Below are 21422 nucleotides of genomic sequence, written 5' to 3'. Positions count from 1 at the left end.
TTTTTTTTTTTTTTTTTTTTTTTTTTTTATAAGAAGATTAAATGGATATGCTCCGGGCTGACTCTAAACAAGTGCAAAGTGAGCGACTGCACAAGATTTTTAATTTTTGGGACAAATACATATTTGGTTATTGTCACTTATGACAAAAACATTATTCAAGTGCCATATATATTCAGCTATTTAGTTAAAATATGTATATATATGTATACGTGTATATATATATATATATATATATATATATATATATACACTTGTGGTCTAGTGGCATCCGGTGTCCCGGGGAGTGGGTTCGAGCCTCAGTGGAGGCAACTGTTGACTCTTTGTGCTTCATTAGGTTGAGAAAGTAGCTATGAACACTACATTGTAACAGAGACATTGCTGTTGACTCTTTATGCTTCATTAAGTAGCTATGAACAGAGTCAGTAGTACTCAAAAATATATATATGTGTGTGAACAGAGTCAGTAGTACTCAAAAATATATATATGTGTGTGTGAGAGAGAGAGATCAAATGCAAAGAGTTGCTTAGGTAAAAAATGTACTCAAAAATATATATATGTGTGTGTGAGAGAGAGAGATCAAATGCAAAGAGTTGCTTAGGTAAAAAATATGGTTAAATTTCAGCCATTGATCTAGTGTAGACATTAAAATTTTTTTTTTTTAAAATGCGTTGATAATTTTGTGTGAATAAGTTTATATTAAAACATTTATTTTGTTAGAACAATTATCCTGGTAGGCATTGATTTCTATAAATATGTAATATTTATATTGTAATTTTCTTTAAAAACTTTTCTGATATATCATATATTTTGATAGATACTATATAAATTTATGTATTGTAATTGAATAAATTCAAATTTAGTTACCAAAAAATAGTGTATTATAAATTTAAAGACAATATCATTTTTAAATTTTAACTAAATGATACTCCGTAGTCCGTATAATATTGCAAGGAAAATAATAAATAAAATTTAGAAAGAGAGAAAGATTCGGAGTTGGTTGAAAAAATGTTTGAAATTTGAAGGTTGATGGATGTATTTCAACTATTTATATTTGAGAGGAAACAGTCTGCAAAATTCTTAATATAAAGAAATTATTGATAGGGATTATTCCCCGCTCATCGTACCTAACCCCCGGTCTATTTAAATTGACCGGTCTTCTATCGCTCGACCGGTCTAACTGACCTTCTCGGGGAATCCATAGCCGGTCAAGAGCCAATCCTGATCAAGACCCAGAGCTCAGACTGACCGGGTGTCCTGTTGTCCTTGGACGTCTTCCTCCTTGATGTCCAAATCCTTTGACCTCGCGACACCTGGCTTCCGAGTACGGGACTCACCTTTGGACCGGTGCATGGCCGCCACACGGCCGCCATGCCGCTGGTCTAGTACCTGTCTTCTGACAGTCTATATATACCGCATTTAATGTTGTAAGGGGGACTTTTGGCTGTTTTCTATATAATAGTCAAGTAAACCAAGAACATCTGACCCACTATCGAAAGTAACCGAGCTACCCTGGGGTATAAACACCTTGTATCCGTCTATTCATTAATAAAGAGTATTTATTGCACGTATCCGCGTATTTACTCTATCATCTATAAAAGTATTAACTTTTTGAATATCACTAAACTTTTAAAAACTCTTTAAAAGACTTAATCGAATACCACCCCACTTGTAATCAATCGCTATACTGTGGATCAATGTCTATAGTGCACCGTGGACCCTGGTCCTATACGACGTCATTTTGAATTTTAAATTTGACGGCGACCATTTGTTGTTTAGTTCACGTTATAGGTTTTTTTTTTTTTTTTTTTTATAAACTGTAAAGCATGTGTATATGTATAGTGTTATGCGTTTCTGTGTCTCATGTTATGCAATTATGTACCTTAAGCGTATGAATTTTGTACCTGAAATAAAGTAAATATAACATGCATTTTTCTGTCTTGTGCTATGCGTTTTTGTGTCTTGTGTTATGCGTTTTTGTGTCTTATGTTATGCAATTCTGTACCTTAAAAATATTAATTATGTACTTTTTGAACTAAAGTTAATATAAAACATATGTATGTGTCTTATGTTGTGCGTTTCAGTGTCTCATGTTATGTAATTATGTACCTTAACTCTTAAGCGTATGACACTAGATCAAATCAAGTAATATATATTTAATTTAAATTTTTGATACATCTTATGCAGATGAAGAGGTGTAATTTTGTATTTTAACTAACATTATCGACAAACAATCCTTTTTATTGAGAGAGAAAAATTGGTTGTCAATAAAAAAAATACAATACTTTCATGAAAAATTCCTTGGAAATGTAAAAAAGGAAAATAAAAAAAGGATTATTTTCATATTTCCCTACGTACAAGCAAGTTTATTGATAAATAATAAATATTAAAAAAATATATTTATCAGAGATATTTTTTTTAAAAAAAATATTTACCGTCACGAATAAAAGGAAAAGGTGGAGGAAAAGTGAAATTAAGTATAAAAAATAAAATAAATTCTTTAAAAAACTTTAATTAATTCTAATATATGAGCCAGGCCCATAACCCATACAAAATATTATTTTTTTCCATCTTCCTTCATGCAAAAGGAAATTATGAGGTTGAAGTACTAATAAGTAGTAAATAAATAATGGAAATTAACATTTAATTTCTTTATTAGGTTCTTGTATCTAGCTCTGACAAATTTTACAATTAAGATCACCATAAATGACAAGTAGTAATTTCTTAATTTAATGCAAGCAAGAGAGATCAGTTACAAAACAATAATCTCAATCATTTAATACATCAAGCTACTTTTATTTATTTATTTATCTTTAGAAAAATAAAGCCAAAATATATTTCTGCAAATACTTGGTGGTTGAAAAAAATTCAAACCTCTATAACATGTGATAATTATATTTAAACTTTAAAATTTAATAATTTAGTATCAAATATTTGTATTGTGTCATAATTATTAATCAAATTATATTATATAATCCTAAAATAATTTGCGGATTTAGTTATTATATATGGATCAGTTCAGGTGCGAAGACTCTCCCAAAGTCCCAAGTGAAAGATGGGGTGAAATCTGAGTCGTTGATCTAATCTAGATCATCGGCTCAAATCAAGAAAAATTACTTTTTTAAAAATCGTGCTTCTACCAACCTACATGTAAATGATCAATTGTCTAAAACTGATGCATCTTAAGATATAAAACTAAGCACCTTAAATTATTAAATCATGCACCTTAAGGTATAAAACAACGAACCATAAGTTTAAACTGATGCACCTTAAACTATAACAGTGATGCACCTTAAGCTTTAAATATACGCACCTTAAGCTATGTAAATATGCACCTAAAGCTTTAGAATGATGCCTTAAACTAGAAAAGTGACGCACATTAAACTTTAAATATACGCACCTTAAACTATGAAAAGACACACATAAAGCTTTAAACTGACGCACCTTAAAGTTTCAACAAAAACGTACTTTCAAATTGCCCAATACGCAAAAAGACCAAATTGCCACCACGCTTTTTTTAAAAAACTTTTCTTTAATCTAATAATAAGCTGTTGATTTTGATTAGATCAAGGTCTGGAATTAAACGTCATCTTTTACATGAAGCCTATTACTGCATTTGATCTCTATTTTATATATATATATATATATATATATATATATATATATATATATATATATATATATATATATATAAATCAAAATCATCAAATGAGAATTAGACTTTCCTTAAAAGTGTGGACTAATCTAATTCAATTCGTTCATTTGTGAAGACCAATGACTAGAAAATAAGGCGGAAAAAAGAGCATGTAAAGTCAATTTCTTAAATATTAAGTTTGTAATATTTATGAAATGGGTTGATCTTGTCCCCCCTCCCCCTTCCCTCCTTTTTTTTTTTCTCTCTCATTTTTCTATCGTTATATCTACTATAGAATTTTTTTTGGAAAGTTGGTCTAATTTGAAATTTTAAATTGTATGAAGCTGATATTTTGATACATGTTTTTTAAATGATGTTAATAAGGTGTAACTTTTTAAATAATTTGTGTGTCAACTAGTAACTAATTATGCAAAGTCTGATTAGATTAGTTTTTTCTTGTGCCTAATATTATGATTTTATATAATTGTCACAATATCCACAGATATTTAGTTTTAAATTTTCAACTTTTAAAGGTATGTCGAAATATAATTGTTATGCAAAATTATATATAATTGTCACAATACATGAATATTTTATTTTAAATTATCACAATTTAAATGTTTGGAAATAATTCTTATAAGACATGAAGTTATACATGTTTGAATTTATTTTTATTTTTTTACTAATAACTCTTTCACAACAACAAAAAGAAAACGTAATAAATAAATCAAACACACACACACACACACATCACTAAAAAGTGAACCACAAAGCACTTATAAGTGCACCACACACTAGCACGTAGTGTATCGCCGAAATATACATGTTACGGTGCTTAAAATTACGAAATTATCAATGCGTATTTTCTCTTCTTCATTGATTTCCATCCATACGACCGCACAGGAGAGCAACGCCGCACTAGAGCATGGACACACACACACACACATACACACAGAGGAAAAATTGTAATATATGCCCCTCACAAATATGTCAATTATCAATGTCACTTCTGAATTATTAGTGGTATAAATATTGCCCATCAATTTTCAAAATGTGACATATATTGCCTCTCGTCAGAATTACTAATGGTGTAAATGTGGTTACCTGCCGTTTTCCCTATTCGAAGATCACTTCTTTTTTTTTTTTTTTTTTTTNTTTTTTTTTTTTTTTTTTTTGCCAAGGACCTTGTAGTGTAGCGCACAAAGTTGCTCTATCGTATAGGAGGTTGTGACTTTGAGCCTGAGGTAATATTGACTCTTTGTGCTTCAATAGGTTGAGAAAGTAATTATGAACAAATACTGCATTGTAAAGAGTCAGTAGTATTAAAAAAAAAGATCACGTTTTTGTCCTCCATTTTTCTTTTTTTCGTTTGTTCTCCTTCTACCGACAATAATGTTTCTCCTTCTTCCTACCAAGGGAGGGGTAATATATGTCACATTTTAAAAATTGAGAAGCAACACTTACACCACTAATAATTCAAGGGTGACATTGATAATTGGCATATTTGTGAGGCCAGGGATATAAATTACAATTTTCCCTATATATATGAGCACAATCTTGTGAGAATTGTTGCCCAGAAGAAAACTATGAACTAATTGACTATCTGGAAAGATCTAACGTATTAGAAACAATTTAAAAAATGCATTGACATTTTTGTAAATAGCTCAAATTTTGAAGTGCAGGTAACATATGCTAGTGTTCAAGTAAAATGTGCAAGTAACATCACTATAAAGTGAAACTTTTTACATTATAAAATGAAAGTAATTAACTTAGCTTTCACATTCGGTAAAATTAATGATAACGTTATGTGCACTTAATATTGCTACACCCTATGGTGTTATTAAGTGCACTCCATAGTGTTATTACTTGCACTTAAAGTTTCAATTATTTACGAAAATGCAACCATTTTTTTTCCTCTTTGACTTCTTTAAAGTCATTAGATCTTTACAGATGGACGGCTCTAATTGATTCCTAGTTCTCTCATCCGCCCTCTTATTTGATCCGAATCCCCCCCCCCCCCCCCCCCGCACACCATTACTTAATTAGCTTTATAGAATTCTTCTTTAAATAGTAAATTTCCACTATTATTCACCACAAAATTATAAGATTGGCACTATACATTCCATTTAAATATAAATTGAAAATAAAAAAGGAATGTAGGATGATAATTAGGTAATTAATTAATTTAGGCATCATCACCAATGTTAAAAATCAGATTATTAAAATATTAACCATAAATTATACTATTTTAATCCTTTTAATTCCTTAGGCAATTTTTTCATTTAATTTTTTTCTGTTTTTAAACTTTAGCACCCATTCTCATATATGTATTTACCTTAAGAAGTTAAGATCAGAGTGGGTAATTATGTTGGGTAAATGTTGACTGTTAGTCAACTATGTTTTTAGTGCTTGACTAATTTCTTGCTTATCACTTTCACCTGGTTAATGCCAATTTGACCCACTTAATGCAAATATTGACCATTTTCCTTAATATTAAAAAAAAAAAAAAAAACCATTTGTCCTTGGCAGCACCACTTTGTCCAATCTGTCACACAAAGTCTTCCTAATGCAGTTCAATTGATATTTTTTGTGTGACTTGCAGACTATTACACACATGACCGAGATTTATTCAATGCATACCCTAAAGTAGTTACACATCAAAATTTAATTAATATAATAGAGTTAAGTTATTATCACTACTGTATTTAAAAGAAATTATTCAAACAATTTGCTAAATTAAAATCCAAAGTTTTACTTAAAGAGAACCAGATCATTTCTACTTGAATCATATATGGTTGGTACCATAAGACTATTCTGTTTAGTATTGTCATATTCTCTTTTTAATATTTAACTCCTTATGTAACACTGGCCTATAATTCATTTTTTTAAATGTATTTGATTAATAAATTAATTAAAATCTTAATTTGTGGTGGGATCAATTAATTTATAAATAAAAAATGTCAAATATAAAAACTTTTAATATCATATTCAAGGTAATTTTAAATTCTTTTAAAAAATACTTATTGAGATAACTATAACCAAAGGAAAACTCGCAGTCATTGGCGGGCAAACCCCCGCTCCTGTACAATAATTCACAAATCACACTAGGAAGACCTAGTGAAACAAGCTTGACCGAAATGATATTGACAAAATTTGAACTCGTAACCTTCTAATACGATATTCATACTTCATCCAGTCAACCACCCCTTTCGGAGCTAATTTAATTAACTTTGAGAGATGTGTTGCTACATATAAGGCAAAATCCATTTAGAGGAAATTCTATTTTGTTACAATTTAGCATAAGAAAAAAAATGTTTAAATAGGGTAAAATGAATTATTAACCTTAAATAAATGTGTCTGTATTTTATCTTGACTAAATTGGTGATAAAATTCATCTCTTTCTAACTTTAGAATATTATATTGTAGAAATTACCTTTTAGTGCAATACACAAGTAGAACATTTACATAGGCATCCTTTCAATTCATCGAGAGATAAATTTAAGAAGGAAAAATAGTATTTTTTTCGTTTTGAAGTGTGTCTGAAATATTCATCGCAGTATAATTCATGTATATAAGTATATCCAATTTAAATTAATAAATATTTTTATAATACATTTATAGTTTAAAAAATTAATTTATTTTTTAGAATTATTATTTATTTTTCAACACCCCTTTCAATTTAGTATTTATTTGGGATAACTAAATAAATTGACTTAAAAATAAGTTTTTTTTTAACAAAAAAAAAATCAATTGTAAAAATATTTGTAAACGGTTTTTCTCCCTTTATTTGACTATAACAAATTGAGTAAGCAATACAAATAAATTTAGAGTAGTCATTTTATTTGAGTCAACGCTTTTTTTTAATAAATAAATGCATATCTTGATATAGTCCGTAATATTTTTTTTTTCTAGATTTTGTAAATGTACCAAGTAATCTCGAATGACACACAATCCCACACAACGGTTGGATTGAACAAATGACTTGATGGCTGAGATGAATTCATACACATTTAATGTCTCTCTCTCCATATTTACTATTGATATTATGCTATAAAAGGCATAAAAGGAGGTGATATAGAGAGCTAGAAATGAGAGATTGAGACCACCAATATTGCATCACCTACTTCTTCTTCTTCTTTCTCCTCCTCCTCCTCTCGAGCTCGTCTTCAATGGAGTTCGACAGTAACTCGACTCACGTGGGCCCCGCCCTCCAACCCTTCCCCATGTCAACCAACTATTTCAAGTCAGAATTCGACGACGTTTTCCACACAGACTCAAAGGGCTATAACTTCCAGGATTTACACCCGTTTGATCATCATTTCTCGTCGTCATCAACATCGCCCCTCGTGGGACCGTCACCAATCTCCTTCTACCCTGATCTCGCCATCCATATGAATGGCTTCGACCCGTTTGATCCATTCTCCAATGACAACTCCCCATCTCATCACCAAAACCTCAATCTCTTCAAACCCTCCCAAGAAAACAGCGAAATTGCCCATAACAACAACAATGGCGGCGCTGTGGGAGGATACTTGAGCTACCCAAACCCCAAAATCTTGAGCTTTCATCATGATTTGAAGCCTACAAACGTTGTTGTCCCCGATGAGAGCTCTTGCGTTTCTGCTAATCCAGGTTTTCGCAAAGAAACCGGTGGGAGAAAGAGGAGCAATAGGGCTCATCAAACCACTGATAACAATGGTGCATCTGCTTCCATGAAAAAACACTCCAAAGGTAGAAAAAAAACCAAATCATCCAAAGGGCAATGGACTGTTGAAGAAGACAGGTAATCAAAGGGAGGAATTAAATTAAATTAAATCACCATTGATTATATTATCAGCTTTAATTTATGTGACAGAATTTTGTTTTGTTTTGTTTTGTTTTGTTTTTTAATGATTTTAATTAAGTTTTTGCAGGCTATTGATTCAGCTGGTAGAGAAGCATGGAGTTAGGAAATGGTCTCACATTGCTCAGCTGTTGAAAGGGAGAATAGGGAAGCAATGCAGGGAGAGATGGCATAACCATTTGAGGCCTAATATCAAAGTAATTAATTATAAATTCCTTATTTTATTTAATTTCTTTTTTTTCTCTTTTCTATGATATGTTTTCCATATTATACATTCTCATATTTTATATGCATATACATATCACCTCTGGTTGATTGATTTTTCTTTCTCTTCTGGGGGTACTTTCTCTTTTTGAACATAAAATGTTAACATTTTCTTCATCTTATTTCTCAAAACAATTTTTTTTTTTGAAAAAGAAAACAAATTATTTATTATCACCTCTAAGTAATGTGTATATATATTGATCACAATTACACTGAATGTTTATCCAAGACCAAGTCAATAAGGGGCAAGAGGTGACTCAAAAAATCCCCATTGTTTTCCCCAAAATTTTTAACCTATGTACAAATTATAATATTCTTTTGAATTTTAAGCATTTAAATTAATTTCATAATTCCACTTATTTATTTAGGGTTGATGGGGGCATTGGCTGGTTAGATGCCCAAGAAATGGTTAAGTTTGTGTTATCACTAAACGACATATGTTGAGGGGTGGTTAGCCAGGGTGTGTAGTTGATCACTTGGGGGTGAGTAATGCATAACCAAATGGAACAATTGAGTTTTGTGGTTGAGCACTTGGGCATGCAAGCCACGATTAGCACATCTAAGACAAGGCGGCACTCGATGGGTATGTGTAGTCAATTGGAGTGGGAGTGGTTATGATTATGAATAGTTAAATTGGGCAAATGGATAGGACAAATTAGTAATGCGAGTGTTACACAATGTCACAAAAGGGGCCGGGTTAAACATATATGTGAAAGGACAAAGAGGTACGGTGGGAGGGCGTGGCTCCAATTTTGCTATATAAATCACATGAATATGTAAAGGGCACAAGGGATTTTTTTTAACTAGTTTATATTGACTTTTGTAGTAGAAAGGATATTGTAACCTAACAATCCATTTATTATCCAATTCAAAAAACAACTCATTTTAGCTATCTAGCATCTCATTTTACTCATTATTCCTTTCATTCTTTTTTATTTTTTTTACATTTCTTACCCAATTTGTGTCGGACTTGAAATGAAAAAACCATATACATATATATATAATTTTATATGCTTAAATATGGAAATAACTTATTTGACCATACATATTGTATATGGGTGCATGCAGAAGGACGTATGGAGTGAGGAGGAAGATGAGATCCTGATCAAAGCTCACGTAGAAGTTGGGAACAAATGGGCAGAAATCGCGAAACGCCTCCCCGGAAGAACTGAAAACTCCATCAAGAACCACTGGAACGCCACCAAGCGAAGGCAATTCTCCCGCCGAAAGTGCCGCACCAAGTGGCCCAGACCCAGCTCTCTCTTGCAGGTAAACTTTATTTTATGGATGTATTATTTATTAGTCAAACAAATTCATTGTTCTTTACTTATTTTTTTAATATTTTTAAATTTAATTTTTAGGTTTATAATATTTTAATGTAATTTTTAAATATATAAATTTTATGGTAAAAACTTGCGTGAGACCGTCAGATAGATCGTGTCAAAGTGAAAATGTGATACTTATACGCACAAATGTCATACTTATATGCTCGAATGTAATACTAATCAGGAATAAAATTTTTATTACTTATAATGGTACATGTAATACTTTTAAGAGAAAATGTAATACTTTTACATTCCGATTTAAAAGTATTACATTTTGCCTCAAAAATATTATATCTTTCCTTATAAGTAAAGGGAGCATTACTTATTATGGAAAATGTAATATTTTGATGGAAAATATAATACTTTTTCATCAAAATGCAAAATTATTACTATACATTTTTCTTAAAAAGTATTACATTTTCTCAATGACAAAAATTTTATTCCTAATTAATATTACATTTAAGCATATAAGTATGACATTTGCGTATATAAATATGGCATTGCATGTTTCTTCAACCCGACCCGACCTATCTTACAAATAAGGATCCGTGAGACGATCTCACACAAGTGTGACCCATATTTTAATGTAGTTTTTAAATATATAAATATATTAATACTAAACTTAATATTATAAGAAATTGAATTAAAAATAACTCCAATAAAATCTCGTTAACCTATTCAGACACATAAAATATGACAAAAAGAGTATGTACTTTCACTTAATAAATTATATACATACTACAATTAACATATTATGTGATGTGCATGTAGTTAAATAAATTATGCACATAATTAACATAATATGTACTTTAAATTTATTTATAGATATAATCTGAACTACACTCATATAATATGTTAATTGAGAACACATATATAATCTGAATGTCTCTTTAGAGCACGATCTACAATGTAAAGCAGACGCTGGACGCTGGTCCATGATATAATTTGCCTATAAATTTGTGATTTTACCATCTTGTAGAACTACATTAAGACCGTCCTGAACTCGGAGAAAAACTGTGGCGGGGCAAGCCGGAGGAACGCGTCAACCAACGCCGAGGCATCCACGGTGGTGGAGCCACCGCCACCTCCGCCACCAAAGGCGGAGCCGATGGAGTACTGCGGCGGGGACAATTTAGTCCCGGACTATGATTTCGCATTGGATGAGAAGTTGTTTGCAGGGAATGGGATTGAGTCTTTCATTGAAGATATTCCAGGTGGCCCTCTGGTATTGGATGAAAAGTATATGGAGGAGATGGCCTATGACATGCCTCCCATGATGTTTGGTGAACCAAAGGAGCTTGATTTAATGGACATGATCTCTCATGTCAATCTCTGATCATATATCCTTATTGAGAACAAAACCCCTTAATTGCTATACTTTAATATTTACATCCCTTCAAAACCATATGATATAAGGGTGATTTCGGACTGGTGTTATATTATTCCCGATACAACCATGTAAATTTAGTAGATTGCATCTAATACTGTTGGTATTAGTGTTAATATGCTATGTCTGCTCTGTGATTGTATCGGGTATAATATGGCATAATAGGGTTCCCCTAAAATATGTTAGGGAAATTATACCTATCTATCTATATAAATATACATACAAAACATTCTATGTGAATGTGATATACTGTGATATGACTTGAGGATAATATATAGAAACTGTTATAACTTTAGTGAAACTTTTGAGTGTTTGATACTGATGGATTTCTTGGCTGTGTTTATCATTGCATTCGTGTTCATTTACTTTAATAAAGTTTATCATCATTCCATAAAGTTTACATAATTTGCTATAAAATTTTACAATATAATGACTTTTTACTACAATATTGTTGTTGATGTAAAGGTTTTTTTTTCAAAAAAAAAATAAAAATTGCAAAGGTTAAACCAGCCCCAAGTCCAGCAAGCCCTATGCCAATCACAATTCCATAGATCATGTGGTATACAATTGTGTGGACCATGAATAAAATGTACATTTTCAATATATTAAGTGTACATTATTTGTGTACTGAAGGTACGGTACACTTTCTGAAAGTACTTCATGCACTATTGTTATTGTTCACACGTGTCTTTCTTCTCTCCATTTGGAGAATGCTGATTATTGATGATGATCTTGCTACTTGAAGTCTTTAATTCTTACTCAAAAATGTAAACTAAACTTTAATCTTGAATCTAATTAGAAATTCAAATGCAATTTGAAAATTTAAGTGTTCTAGGTTTAAGAACATGAGAGAATTAACTTCCTATTCTCAGGTCTAAGTCTAACTAACTACCTAGACTAATTAATTGCATAGACTCATTAGACTCTCCAAATATATAGGTTGTTGAAAGTAAGCCGTGACACGCGCGACCTCTTGCACGAGCGTGCAGCCAGCTTGTACGCATTGAAGCATATATTCTGGAAATGCTGGCACGAGTCCTTGCATGAGCATGCATACCCTCGTGTGCAAATAATGGTGCTGGCATGAGCTCCTCGAGCGTGCACTACGTCATGGCAGCAAAAATGGTTCCATCCTATTTTGTTTCACTTTGTGCAAAATACCCTTGAATTAATCTTATTTTTCTTCAAAATATAAAAGCCCTCAAAATTAGACCTTAAACACAATTTATAGCACATTAGACCCCTTTTAAGCATAACTAAAGTCGATTCAATCCTAAATTAGCCTCAAAATACCCCGTAAATAACGTTGCATTTGACACTTACTAGTCTCTTTAGAAAAATCAATTTACGAATCATTAGGAAGATTTTCTAGTTGTTGTGCATGAACTACAGGTTCCTCCACCCCATCAAATTCTACTTTTGGAACTACATTCATTTCATATTCTATCATCAATTATTCGTTCATCCAATTCAAATGCACTCTCAATATATATATTCACCATATTCACTATCAATATATTCATATTCTTCCTCTTGTTCCCACTATTCACAATCCTCATCTTGCCCCTCACCTACACCCTCTCCATGAACAACCCAAACTTTCATTGGATCAAACAAATCAACTTTATTTATTACATTCCAAGCTATAGACTCTTACACTAACTCCACTAACCCATCTTATGCATTAAAAAACAATTAGAAGTTTATTTCCATGTTATACCTCAATTGCTCTATGTCTGACTATAAAGAATGTTTTACTATTCTATTGATCTTTATTATAAATATTTCAGTTTATGATTTAATGAATTAGTCCCTTTATTTAAAAAAAAAGAAAAAAAAATAAACTCAGACACTTATTTGTGATTTGTCTTAATTTATATGCAAAATTGTATATCAATATATCATATTAATGGCCCACTGCAACTAAGTACAGAATCCAACTGGAAATCCACTACACCACATCCAATACACAATTAAAAGATAAAGAAAATCCAAACAAAACTTTAAACCATGTGGTCCACACAACAAAAATACACAATACTTTAACACATCATACAATTATAACATAAATACATAATAAAGAATTACTAACATCATATTAAACAATACTACTATGGGGACCAAAATGCATTACAAGCCAAATTCGCACTAAAATGCATAAAGCTAAGTATTCATATACACTACTACTAAAGTGAAACCTATATATTCTTTCCTACTTGGAGATTTGTCGAGTTATTGCCTTCAAGCCATATTTGTGGTCTTGTTTCTTTCAATTGCGAGGAGAAGGACTCTGGCCTCTAATAGAAGATGAAGCTTTTAGTGTTGAATTGGGAGTAAAATTATGTTTGAAATTGCAAATCAGAAGAGGTCAAATTGCTAAGGAGGGCAACGTTGACTTAGAGCTAATTTGGGAGTCAATGGCTTAATTGGCATGTTTGTCCCCAGTGTTAACGCTGATTTCATGTAAAAAAAAAAAATCATTATTGATTGATTTGAAATTCGAGGACCATTGGGGGTCAAGCCACCATATTCAAAATATCATTGAAGTTATTAATTACATGAATAATTTTAAGGACTGAGTTTACCATAGGCGTATAATTCATACATCATTTTTCAATTTCAAAAATTAACTTTCTTTTAGAGCAACTACAATAAGGTATTTGGGCTAGTTTTTTCCCTTCGGTGGAGGGAAGAGAGTGTGAGTTGAAGGAGAGAGAAGAGAAGAGAGAAAAGAAAAATGAAATTGTTGTAATATGATTTTTTGTGAGACACTGAGACATGTAGGGAGGAACAAACAAAAACAAAAAACATAACTACTGCACGTTGGCAAATTATACCATGGATTAGTGTCCACCTAGCATTGTGGATCCTAATCCAAAATGACATTTAGATTATGTATCTGCAATTAACATATTATGTGTTTGCAGTTATCTATAAATAAATTGAAGGTATATAATATGCTTAATATGCTAACTGCATGCACATAATTTATTTACTATAGATAGGTGCATGCGCATAATTTATTAACTATATATAAGTACATAATATATTAACTATATATAGGTACATAATATATTAATTACATATATTATTAACTGTAAATACATAATTCATCGTCCACTGTGCACATTTCTTTTTTTTATTCCCTTTTCACCTTCCTTCTCTCTCTCTTTTTCTTTTCTAGAAAAAAAAAACTTTTTTTTTTCTAGAAAAAAAAAAAGAGAGAGAGAAGGAAGGTGAAAAGGGAATAAAACTCCATAAAAAATCAACTCTATTGAAGATGGTATTCGAGCAATAGTTACACCATGTACACGGATCTACCTTACAAGGTGAATCTATGTCCAAAATACATAATTTACATACTGAATGTATGTTCACAATTTGAATTGTGAACATTTAGTATGAAACATTCAATATGCAAATTGTGAACATACATAATTTATATACATAATTTATATACTAAATGTTCACAATTTATACACTAGATGTTCAGTATTTCTAACATTATGCCTAACTTTAATAAGCAGCAAATATAGAAGGCAGCAAATATAGAAGGCAGAAAGAAAGGGAAAGCACATCAATCAATCAAATATAAACAAAAGCCGGGCGCTCTATAGCAAAGAAAATATTTGACGCACCATCATATAGCAATATGGATTTGGAAAACAGAATCTCTTAGCAAATTCTACAGTTTAACAGGTTTTTTTTCTCCAAAGTTGCGGACGAGGCACTACTAAAGCTACAAGAATATATGGAACAGCCACTAACTCTTAAAGGAACTACAAAGCTATGGCAGAACAGGTTCAACACGGAGAGATTATCAAGTTTTCAGACACTATCTGCCAAAAGAATTCGACAAAGACAACACAATGGAAAATTGCAGCCAGGACACCCACCGGTGCTGCTTCATCGTGCTAAAGGCCTAAAGTTCAAGCTGTTTTGGGCTTAGGCTTGATGCGTTTAACCCTTGAGTACAGGAAAACTCCCGCAAGGGCCACCCCGGTTCCTGCACACAGATGATGAAGTTGCGGTTAGGTCAATTAACACTTAAGGGTCAAGAAGTGCGAGCAGAGGGGGGCAAGGGAGTCTATCTTATTTTAATTATCTTTAGGTTGAAGGATTTTGAGTGTGAGATATGATACCAATAGCATTGATTGCTGTTACAGGTGTACGGAAGAAGAGAACTGAGGTCACAATGACTACCACTCGCTTCACACAGTTACCCACAGAATGGGTGACAGGAGACACTCTCTGCAATATCATGTAAGAAACCTGAACAAAGAAATACTTGTTAGCACTTTTGAAATTATATATGCCATTGTCATTCAATGAAAGAAACGGTATCATGTCACACTACCTGAATGCGCTCTCTCTTTCTCTCACACACACACGCAATAACTAGAAAATAACACTACTTTGCTTAGGTACATCCTGAACTCAAGGACTATTTAGTATCCACGTCCATTTTGTGAACTCAAGGACTATTTAGTACTTGTGTATATTTGAATTTAAAATCACCATCTCTTATCAATAAAAACTAAAGGCAAACCATAGCACTACTAGTCCACCAAAATATCAATACTATACAAAACACAGTCACCCACTTGTAAAATCTTTCATTTTCATGCAATATCTATCGTCATAAATATAATTATCTGACTGAATTTTATGATAGTTAAATGACAGCAAAAAATCCAGGACGTTAAAATTGGAAAAATCCGTGCTTATTACTTTACCACAAATGAAAATTTTGAATGCTTAGAGACTTACCTGTTGATAAGCATGGAAGCAGAGAGCCGCAAGGAGAGACCTAGTGTAAATCTGGTTGACATTCAACCCCTGACAAAGAAACAAGAAAGAATGAGTGCTAAGTGGTCCTCATACTTTCAGTCAAACTAAATCACATCATTCAAAATGGGAAAAGTCCTCCACTGAGAAATGAATGTCTGGATAATTCGGTAAAGATTTCCTCTTCAAAACTACTTACAGCAGATTGGAGGTATGCAGGTGTGAACTTGACTCCTTCCATGAACAGAGCAAAAGGGGCCAATAAGAAGAAGGACATGATTGTAATTATTGAGAAGAGAGTAATGTTGTCCAATGATTCCTACATGAAGTCAAATATGTAGGTCAGACACTCCAATAAGTTAAACGAAACCCACATTTAAAAAAGAACAAACCAAGGGATTAAAAACAAAGGACAATATTGTGAGAATGTAGCCTTATTTGGAAAAATATCAAAGTAAATCAATCTGTTGCATACTTGCATGCAGAAAAATTGCAATTGAACACGGCATTTGAGAGATAGTGAGACAGAGTAAAAAAATTAACAAAAAAGAAATTTATTCTTGTTCAATTGTTTCAGGAACAATGAGAATAAAAGAAAGTAAGGAGAAAAGTCACCTCTTTCTTAACCATAAACTTTTTGCTGAGGACATTACGAGATTGATTGGTCAAATTAGAGGCCATAGCACTCCAAAAGCCAGCCCTAGTAATAAACACAAGCTACAGATTAAAATATGCAATGTATAATGAGCACTGATAACCCCAAAACCTTTCCAGGAAAAAGGAGATTTCAAAATGGGGAAACAAATAAAGACTGCAGATGTAAAGAAAGCAAGGAAATACAAGGCCTGACAAAGAAAAGAAAACAGAGGGATCAGAACTTCTCACCAATTAAAAGAAGGCTCAGTCATTGAGGCTAGTGCCACTCCACCAACAATTGGAAGAAGGGAAGACACAACCCACACAGTAGGAAACTGCAATGAGATGGCCAGTTAGTGCAGAAAAAGTAAACTTGCGAACAGACAGGCAAACATTACCATAAATCAACATTTTAAAAGAATAAGTTGTTTAAATTTCCTTAATCCTTACAGAGGAATTACTAGAAATATAAGAAACCACCAAAAATTTTCTCAGAACTATTGACCAAATAACATAAATGCTTTAAAGAAAATTGCAACCAAACAACATGCACACCTCGCCCAAAAACATAGCTGAGAGGACAACAGAGAAGAAGGGCTCCATAGCTTTAATTGTGTGAGTGAATGAAACAGCAACTTTTCCAAGACTCATATTGGTAAACAGGTTGCCTAAGGTATGCACCACAGCCAATGGCAGGATTGCTGCAAGCTGTCAATTAAAGAAATGAAGTAAGATTCTGTATATCTAGTATCTGCAGAGCAAAAAAATAAAATGAGTAGATAAAATCAATCTAGTTCAACATCAAGATACCTGTGCACCGCTGATTTTAGGTCGTTTGTAAAGATTTAATGTCCACATGAGAGTAACAAGGACTGAACCAACAGCAAATTGAACAAGAGTAACTGTTACCGGGAAATGGAAGACTTTAAGAACCTACAAAAATAAAGAATCATCAGAGCAATCCACCTTTCCAAAATGGGGAGATTAAAAATACTGCAAAAGTCAACATTGTAAATCAATGTTCATTGAAGACCAGTTAAAGAGGCAGTTAAGATTTTCAATTATAATCCTAACTATAAACAACAAATTTCTATTGTCATCTTTAGCAATTGGATTCTGAAACAATTGAAAGTACACCACAATAAAGCTGATGGAGAAAAGGCAGCACATTCGCAAAAGATAATGGAATAAAGTAGCAAAGCACTACACAGTCAATAAAAGCTAATATTGGCAATTAAAGGAAAATGCTGTTTGTACCAAATCTTTTGTATCAAATCTTTGAGCCACTTGACACGCCGGCGGAGTAGCATTACCGGCAACTAAATTGGGAAATGTTTTTAAAAGGCAAAACCAAAAAGTAAACCAACCAAAGGCTATATTCAGAATTTTGAGTGCAATAAAACTAAACTTCATTCTCTGGATATTTCAATTAGCTAATGTCATCCTCATTTTCTTCGCACAATAGGCACGTATGTGTACACAAACATCACATGAATATGATAGAACGCGCAGCAAACAGAAGTGAAATAAGGTATCCAAAATACATGACCGCAGATCGAAGAAATTTGTGGCAAAAATCAAATGTAATTCAACTGATTTATCAAATGAGAAGCAAATATACGACAGATGTGTATGTGCATAGAGCGACAGAGTACCTGCTTATTGTAGATATTGAAGTAGATATTAAACAGGTACCAGAGCCCGAACAGCGATCCAAGCACGAGCGTGTCACCCAACTTGTTAGACTGCGAGGCCTCTCCGGCGCTCTCGGGCACAGACGCGGCCCGAACCTCAACTCCACCCGATTCGCGTTCGGAAGCGGGCAGCGGGGAGGAAATCCACCCGTCTAGGCTCAGTTTCGGGGCGGAGGAGCTGGAATCCGAAGAGCAGCGGATCGAGCCAAGCTTCCTTGCTGCGGCGACGCCATTGGCGGAGCCGAGACGCAGCTGAAGCGGCGCCGGACGCGAAGGCGAGAGAGAAATAGGATTGAAGCGGTAGATGGATGAGGCGGCGGCGCCGGCGGCATGCTTTCTCGGAGCCGAAATCGGCGAAGAAAACGAGATTGCCGAGCTCTGCATTTTCGCGATTTTCAGATGGCGGAAACTGCAGAGGCCAAATAGACAGCGCAGTATACTATAGATATAGTGCAGTGTATGTATAGGGAGTGCAGTGGGTAGGTAGGTGTATGGGTGGGTGGGTGGGGTCACCGTTACGTCCTTGGGGGCTCCGTCAACAAGGGAGGAGTATGGCGGAGTGTAGTGAACAAAGCAGAATTTGATCGCTGGGTTATTATTGGGATTTTATCGGATCTGTAGGGGCACTTATGGAATATCGCTAAGATATTCTCAAATGTCTGCTGCCCGGGGCGGGTGGCGGGCATGGGAATTTATACCGTGGATCAGGGTGCACAGTGCATTGTGTACCCCATTTCAAAATGTTAAGAGGATGATTTTTGTGTATTTTAAATAATCATTTTGTGTATTTTAGGTAATTATTCTGTGTATTTTAGGTAGGTATGTCAATCGAGCCCGAATCCGATGGGCTAGCCCGAAAAAACTCGAAACAGACAGGGTTATAGCCCCAACGGGTTAGCCCGATAAAAAAATTAGCCCGACGAGCCCGAAACCGATTAGCCCGATGACCCAATAGGGCTAGCCCGAAATTAAATGGGCTAGCCCGCTAGCCCGATAGCCCGAACAATTAAAAAATATTTTTTATTATAAAAGTGATGTGAAACCTAACATACTTGAAATTTATAGATGAGTTCATCTTTAGTATTTTCTTTTTATCACTATGTACATTTTTAAATGAAATTTTAATAAATATATAAATATAAATATAAATATATATTATATATAATTAATATATATATATATATATAATATATATATATATTTATTTATTTATTTATTTCTTTATTTATTTATTAATTATATATAATATATAATTAATATATATATATATACAATATATATATATATATATATATATATTTATTTATTTATTTCTATATATATATATATATATTTATTTATTTATTTCTTTATTTATTTATTAATTATATATAATATATATTTATATTTATATTTATATATTTATTAAAATTTTATTTAAAGATGTACCTAGTGATAAAAAAAAAATACTAAAGATGAACTCACCTATAAATTGTTAATTTGTTATGTTGGTATTTAATATTTAGATATTAGATTTTGGATTTGAGTTATGTGATGTTTCATGCATAGTTATTACGACGCCCCGTTAAGTCACGACACCCCTTGACCGTCTTGTCGCCTAGGAAATGTTAAAATTTAGGAGTCTTAAACCGAACCGAATTAAATTCGAACCGAAATCGAACCGTTGCAATTGCATTTGTTTAATTTTAATGTGCTCAATGCTCATCCGGTTGACCCGTTCTAACGAATCCGGATCGGTGACGACTTGACCCGTTTTATATATCGAATGTAAGTATTCATTTTCGATTTTAGTTCAAATAGTCTAACCCGCCCGATAAGCCCGACAACCCGAAGGTTAGGGTTAGGGCTAACCCGAATCCGAGATTAAAATAATAATTAACCGACAACCCGAATCTGATAAGTCCGACAACCCGACAGGGCTAGCCCGAAACCGATAGGGTTGGCCCGATTGACATCCCTCATTTTATGCAATCGTTCTGTGTATTCATGTTATTAGCACAGATTGTAATGTGTTTGTGCATTCGAATGTTATGAGTATGAGTTCTGTGTATTTTGTGTCAATATTCTGTGTATTCTAGGCAATCGTTCTGTGTATTCTAGGCAACCGTTCTGTGTATTCATGTTAATAACACAGGTTGTGATGTGTTTGTGCATTCGAATGTTAGGATACACAGAATATAAGGCCAAGTATTATCTCTTATGTCCCATGTTTTTCAAATTTCACAATGTTGTTTAAATATTCACCTTTTGTCGTGTGTGTTTTTGTGATCTAATGGACTTGTGTGTGTTTTTTGTTCTTGCTTCTTCGTCATTGTTTTTGTTGTTGTTCAAATTACAGTTATATTTTAGTTTTTTTTTAAATAAAACTGTAATAAGATCTGAATACAGCGTCGTTTCGGACCAGGGTCCACAATGCATTGTGGACCCTGGTCCACGGTATAACGATCCGATTGGACAAATTATTACGTGGATCATGCCTCCACATAATTATATCGACTATGAATGTAATATACATTTTTAATATATTAAAAATACATTATTTAAGTATTGAATGTATGTTATTCGATAATATATAAAAAAAAACTCATGTACTTTACGTATACAAATAATATACTTTTAATATATTAACAATTAACAATGTGTTTTTTATTTATGGTACACACAAATGTGTAGACCATGGTCCATGGAATAATGATTGGCAGCTGATAAGGCAATTTATATCTTGGACATGCATTCATATAGCATTATGGACTCTGAATCAAAATTACGAGGTAAATAATTTATACTTGTAAGGTACAGAATTTTATAACACAAGACACAAAAAATCACAACACAAGACGTATACAGATGTTAT

At 32.8% G+C, this 21422-nt stretch overlaps 2 protein-coding genes across 2 annotated transcripts; one reads left to right on the top strand and one right to left on the bottom strand.

Annotated features, from left to right (window-relative positions):
* Positions 1-7800: 7800 nt before the first annotated feature.
* LOC115996130 (transcription factor MYB98-like) lies at positions 7801-11399 on the top strand. Its single transcript, XM_031235272.1, has 4 exons — positions 7801-8414; positions 8545-8671; positions 9807-10007; positions 11043-11399. The coding sequence occupies exons 1-4, from the start codon at positions 7801-7803 to the stop codon at positions 11397-11399; spliced, it is 1299 nt and encodes a 432-aa protein (XP_031091132.1).
* A 3643-nt stretch (positions 11400-15042) lies between these two features.
* LOC115997675 (triose phosphate/phosphate translocator, non-green plastid, chloroplastic) lies at positions 15043-19016 on the bottom strand. The gene is made up of 9 exons (XM_031237272.1): positions 18530-19016; positions 17685-17807; positions 17430-17582; positions 17124-17209; positions 16854-16938; positions 16438-16557; positions 16221-16289; positions 15593-15722; positions 15043-15456 (listed from the first exon to the last, which is right to left on the bottom strand). Exons 1-9 carry the CDS (start codon positions 18950-18952, stop codon positions 15380-15382), a joined length of 1266 nt encoding a protein of 421 aa, XP_031093132.1. The 5' UTR covers positions 18953-19016; the 3' UTR covers positions 15043-15379.
* Between the last annotated feature and the right edge of the window lie 2406 nt (positions 19017-21422).

This window comes from Ipomoea triloba, chromosome 11 (genome assembly GCF_003576645.1).
Source record: "Ipomoea triloba cultivar NCNSP0323 chromosome 11, ASM357664v1".
In the NCBI taxonomy this organism is placed as follows: Eukaryota; Viridiplantae; Streptophyta; class Magnoliopsida; order Solanales; family Convolvulaceae; genus Ipomoea; species Ipomoea triloba.
Note: the sequence above shows the minus strand (reverse complement) of the source record. Positions and strands in the feature narration are given on the sequence as shown.